This window comes from Nelumbo nucifera, chromosome 5 (assembly GCF_055504915.1).
Source record: "Nelumbo nucifera cultivar China Antique chromosome 5, China Antique-T2T, whole genome shotgun sequence".
Classification (NCBI taxonomy): domain Eukaryota; kingdom Viridiplantae; phylum Streptophyta; class Magnoliopsida; order Proteales; family Nelumbonaceae; genus Nelumbo; species Nelumbo nucifera.
This window is the reverse complement of record NC_142653.1, coordinates 25,148,529-25,154,607: the sequence shown is the minus strand read 5'-3', so window position 1 is coordinate 25,154,607 and position 6,079 is coordinate 25,148,529. Positions and strand designations below refer to the sequence as shown.

Here is a 6,079-nt window from a genome sequence, read left to right as displayed (position 1 = left end):
TAGCTCTGAATATAGTAAATAAACAAATGAAATAAGTAGTATCACATCTAATACCCGTTGGTTGTAGTGTTGTACCCATTATCAAATCTTTATGTGGGGTTAGTTAGCCTATCAATTTGCCAGACAAACTGCACCTCGGCAGTCAGCATGCAGTTTCATCACACCTATAAATCAGAAAAAGAGTGGATTACTAGATACAAGCTTTCATATTTTGAAAATGAATCTTAGGCTGTGTTTGGTTTGAAGGAAAAAGTAGGAAAACCTTTACAAATCTTGTATAAGTTTCCCTATATTTCCCTACCTTTTCCTTCAAACCAAATATAGCCTTAAGGTGTGCAACTCCTGAATTTCACATTAAAAAGAGTTAAAATAAGATTCACATGATCAGGAGACAATAACAGGTAGAATGGACCATGCTCTTGTACAAAATTAATCCTGCATCCTCTAGAATGGAAGTTAAAAACAAAATAACAAAGTGCTTTTTCAAAAGCAAGACTTAGAGGCTAAATAAACCACTCTTTCTGTTGGTTTTTTTTTTTTCAACACAACAACATGAATGGCCTCTCTTGGGTTTAGTGATTCAAAATTCAAATTATCAAATGCTTCATTGGGACATAGGATAACTTGCTCCAAACTCATTCCATCTGCTCCTTCACTCTAATGTTTCATTGGAACCTAAGATAACTTGCTCCAAACTTAATTCCGTCTGCTCCTTCACTCTAATGTTTTATCTTCCTAGATATAGATATATATATATATATATATATATCTAGGAAGATAAAACAGCTGGCTGTTCACCAGCCTCTTCACTTTGTAAGCTCATATAATAGTTTACTAGGACTTGCCACCCTCCTGGGCACATAAATCCATCAGGAGGGTTCTCTCCACTTCTTGCATAAGTCCGCATCTGCAATAGTCAAGTAAACCCACCAAATAAGATTCAGAAATTCTTGTGCAATAAAGATGACATGATAATCCTAATCCTGACAGAAAGAAAAACAACTTCTTAAAAATTATTAACAATTTTCTTGTGAAAAAAAAAAGATAATATTCTCTATTTTAGCATTCCGAAGCCAAAAAGAGATTTATCCAACTAATTTTAAACTCAAACTATCCACACCCCCCCCCAAAAAAAAAAAATAGAAACAATATGCTGAACTTGTAACAGATCATTGTGGTTGTTTCCAAATATCAAAAGGAAGAGCACATGATATCTCTCCAAACCACTTCTTGATAAAATAAAATGGAGAAAATAATAAAATAAACTGTGAAGCAAATATGCCCAACCTAAATGCATGCTGTATTACAATTAACATATTCTAAAGGGACAAAACAACATTACCATAAATAGGGGTGTCAATTGGACTGGATTTGGTCCAATCCGACCCAGTCCAATGTGAGTCCATTATAAATGGACCAGGTCCAATCCAATCCAATGAATGTTTTGGACCAATTTGGACCGGTCCAATTGAATGTCTGGACCATTCTATCTGTTCAAATTCATTTTGATTTATATTGGTTTCAACCCAAACCCGGTCCATTGGCACATATATTCTTATCTTATATCAATGGACCAGATATTGACTTAATCCAACCCGATCCAATATAAATTTGTTACGGACGGGCCAAGTCCAATCCAATCTAATAAATATTTTGGACTGGATTGGTCCAATCCAATATGTCTTGTTGGTCCGTCCAATCCAAAACCAGTCCATTGGTACCCTTAACCATAAATAAGAAGTTATGCAGGGGATGTGAATGGTTTTGTTTTCTAAAACAAAAACAACTGCCATGTCAGCAAAACAATACATTTATGCTGATGTGGCAGCTGTTTTTATTTTAGAAGAAAAAAGCATATACATTGGTGAATACCCCCTTAGGTTTTCCACCAGACTTTTGTATTTTATTTTTCACTAGATATTTATATTTTTCTTGAAATAGCCTTTTTCAATCAGAAGGAAGAGAACTTTGTCCTTACCTTGGTGCCAGATATAAAGAGAAAATCTTTAGCACGTGAAGGATCAAAAAATTCCATTTTCTTTTCTGATATGTCATATGCTGCCACCTGGAAAATATGTTAGGAAATGAAACTTTAAATTGCATTATTGTAAATCTAAAGCAATTTTCCAGATTAAATCTCCTAGTATTCAAAAACATGCCATCCACTTCCAATGATATGGAAGATTTGAAAACTAATATAAATATACCCAAAGAGTTGATGATTTAACTCAACAACCAAACATTTGTTCTTTCCTGACAATCTTTCTTGAATTGCTGAGAAATGAGTAAGAAGAGAGCTGAAAATCTAGAGACATATAAACTTACAAAAGGTAATTTTGCAAATTCCAGCAGCTATTTGCATGTAAAAACCTTGGTTAAACTGTCCAAGAAAATGTTATGGATATTACACGAAATTTTAACACTATCAAGGTGGCATTACAACTACTCCATACTGACCATCCACAGATATTGTATTTGCCAACCAATAGAAATTGGTATAAGGAAGCAGCAGAGTTTAATAGTTGCAACTTGTAAAAGCAATGGTGCTACGAGAGGCATACCCTGAATGGCAAAATATTTAGTTTCTCCAACCCAGGAGCCATGCTCAAGACCTTTTTGCCATGATCAGGATCATATAAATCTCTCTTCTCTGTAGGATGACCCATACCAGCAGGATCACGACCTACAATATAGAAATTAGCCCCTGCATTTATCCGTGCCTTGGCATGCCACTGAACTTCAGTTGGACCAGCATAATGCATGGGTGATGGGAATATGGAAACAATAGTGGTTTCAGGATCCAGAACTCCATCTTCTAGAACCTGAAAAGGAAAAGAGCTTTTAAAGGAAAGTCAAACATTTATTAACAATATATAAAAAAGCCATGAAAGTTCTGGGCTAGTTAAACAAGCCACTGATTTCCCTTGCAGCAAACTATTAGATTCTCAAAGTGTTGTTGTTGACTGGGGGAATGAGGCTGAAACACCCATGAAAAAGCATTAAGTGTGCTTTCTAAAAGGGATGATATGAACACTGATTCAAAGAGGTTTCTTTCCTGTTTTGACTAGAGAAGCAAATTTCCTACTTATTTCCTTGCAGATCTGTCATAACAATGCAAGTGAATATCCATGAATAGTTAGATGTTTTCCCACCTATATGCTCCTTATAAAATGGATGAAGACTCACCTTGCCATGTTGTTCCATCCGAACATCCAATGGGACATCATCCACCTTTGTAAAACCACCTAAAGGGTGAAGCAATAGAATTGGATTTTTATAACCCATTTCCAAGAGTCTCCGGCGTGTATCATTCATCAATAATGCATGTCCATTATGCACAGGGTTTCTTAGCTGAAAAGCAAACACTGCATCAGCCTGACGCCTATCAAATTCTTTCCGGAGTTCTTGGGGTGAGAGCCTGTAGTGATCAAGACCATCATTATATCTGATAGGTTCTAATACTTCCAGATCCCCACCGATGAGCCAATTTCCAGCTGGACTAATTACCTCCTCAACATAAGGTAATCCCGGAGCAGTTGTTCCCCATGTTCTAGCAATTCGTTCTTCTTTGTTGTGTTTATATATTTGAATACTGTACTAGAAATGGATAAAATGTTAAAACAGAGTAAAGGCAGTCAAAAGAACAGGAGAGAGAATCATGAACCAACTTTAGAAAATTGAAGTAGAACTACTCTTAAGACCATATAATATATAACCGTTGTGATTTTCCAGCATAACCATTAACCCATCTCCAGATTGCAAAGTGCGTCTGTATACCAAAAAAAAATTACTGCAAAGTACATTACACTGATGGTCTTTACACCAAGAACAAACCCTTAAGAATCCAACTCCATGGTTGTTATTAGGAATTACATGAGTATAGATTTCTAGGAATGTGTAAGGTCATGTAAAACTTGTACATCCACTCACAAATTTCCAGTCACAGCCTATCTTGTGGGATTACAGTTCAAAACTAAAGTGGTACATCAAGAAGAAAGTAAGTCTAAGGCAGAAAAAGGAGGGAAGGAAAAGAAAACTACTTTTTTTTGTGCTGGCAAGAAGAAAAATCATGGACGACAATATATTAGACGTAGATAAAACAACTTTATACACTGTTGAGTTGAGAAATACGAATTTTCTCCATCCAAACAAGATAAACTCAACTCAAGTCAGCCTTAATCCCAACTATTTGGGATTCTACACGATTTTTGATCGGCCATTTTGTTCCTTCAAATTGTAAGTCCTTGCAACGTAAGAGTTATAAAACTGGAAACGGCTAGTTACTTGGTTACCTAAAATCTAAAGCCTTGTAGCTCTGTTAATGGGGGGCACTCAATAAATTCAATTTAGTTCCTCAATGAAAGATAAGCTACATCATCCAAGCAGCTGAATAGAAATCTCTGAAACAAAAAGATATGACAATCGGAAGAAAAAGAACAGTTGAAGTCAAGGATCATTGGCATTCTTCAATCTCAGTGAGAATCTCGTAGTAACGAGGGACTCCATTTTCAATCCCACTCAATGAGCTTGAAACGCGCGATGATCCTCGAGCTTTCTTTTCCGTGTTTTTTGTATGATCGCATTTGTAAATTCATAGAAGAAGCCATATTTCAATTTTCATAAACGTCGGTATGGAGAAATTAGAAGATTCGTTTACAATTATCTTAGGGGAGAGAGAGAGAGAGAGAGAGAGACTCACCTTCGAAGGATACCAATTAAATCTCCATTTGGTCCAACCAAACCCACATGAGGAGATGACCCAATTTCCTCCTTATCTTTATCGTGAATGGCCAAGACGATAGGAAGAGACATATTGATGATACTTCCATCCTTCAAACGTAGAAAGTTAAAATGCAAGCTCTGCAAGTACTCATCTTCCCTCATAAAGCCCCTTAAAGGACTAGCCCACCCCTCACTAATAACATGAACCCATTCAAGATCTATCTTGGTAAGCTTCACCTTGGGCATCGACTCAGCCTCGGCCTTCTTCGAAGCCCTTTCGCTCTCCGGCACGAGAAGATCAACAAGAGTTCCTCCATCTGGATCGATCAGAGAGCTCTTGATCACAGACAAACCGTTTACAGAGGAAGAAGAAGCGGCAGACATTGAAGGAGAAGAAACAAAACGTCTTAGTGAATTGAAATGGTAAATGGATTTAATTTGAATTCTGACGTTTTGGTTTCTTCTGTCGACAATGGTTTTTGGTTTACTTTGCAGGTTAAAGTTGAGGTGGGCAGTAGTTAAGTGGGCTGTAAAGCCTGTAATGGTTCCCTCCATTTGTGACGAGTGGAGGGAGGGAGCTCTGGAGCTTTTCTTGGGTGAAACTCCTCAGAATAGAGTTGAGATCCGATAAAGTTGGGTCGTGTGTATTGTATGGACTGATCGCTACAAACTGAAACTGTGAAATTACATTGCCGCATGACATACGTTTCACTTCAATGAGCTGGTGACTTGTATTGTATGGATTGATCGCTCCCATCCCATTTAAGCCACGTTAGGCGATGATGCTGACAATTCAGACTATAGTTACAGGGCATCTCTTCTTGGCAATATCGTTTCAAATATATCATCTTGCGGGAGATTTCAAGCTTTAGGTGGGTTGTTTTGAAGGGGTGGACTCAACATCTTTGAAATGATATCAACCTTCTCAATGAACACCACCATCGGATTTATAGAATATTTAATCTCAACGTCCAGGAATGCAGCAATGGATTGATTTGCCAACTTCGTGATAACGAGGGTTCTAAAACAGCAGTTTAGAATTTTTTTCTTTTTTTATTCTTTTGTTTTTTATTTTTTATTTCATATCATTTTTAAACAATCAATGAGATGCTCTTATTTCCCATAAAAAAAAATTATCAAAATTTCACGTTCCCAATAACCTAAATAATATTCTTGCCTAAAATTTCTTATAAACTATCCCCCTCACTTTCTCCTAAATTATCTCTAAATCCTATTTATCCTCTCCCCCACCTTTTATCTATATTTATATAAATAAGGTTTGAATAAAAAATTAAAAATCTATTTAAATATTCAAATGAAATTATAAAATAACTTTATACTATTTATTAAAAACACA

General features: G+C 36.3%; 1 protein-coding gene across 1 annotated transcript; it reads right to left on the bottom strand.

Moving 5' to 3' along the window:
• Positions 1 to 400: 400 nt before the first annotated feature.
• Positions 401 to 5,695, bottom strand: LOC104595898 (ATP sulfurylase 2-like). The gene is made up of 5 exons (XM_010256862.3): positions 4,700 to 5,695; positions 3,187 to 3,592; positions 2,562 to 2,822; positions 1,979 to 2,065; positions 401 to 907 (listed from the first exon to the last, which is right to left on the bottom strand). Exons 1-5 carry the CDS (start codon positions 5,275 to 5,277, stop codon positions 770 to 772), a joined length of 1,470 nt encoding a protein of 489 aa, XP_010255164.1. The 5' UTR covers positions 5,278 to 5,695; the 3' UTR covers positions 401 to 769.
• Positions 5,696 to 6,079: the final 384 nt, after the last annotated feature.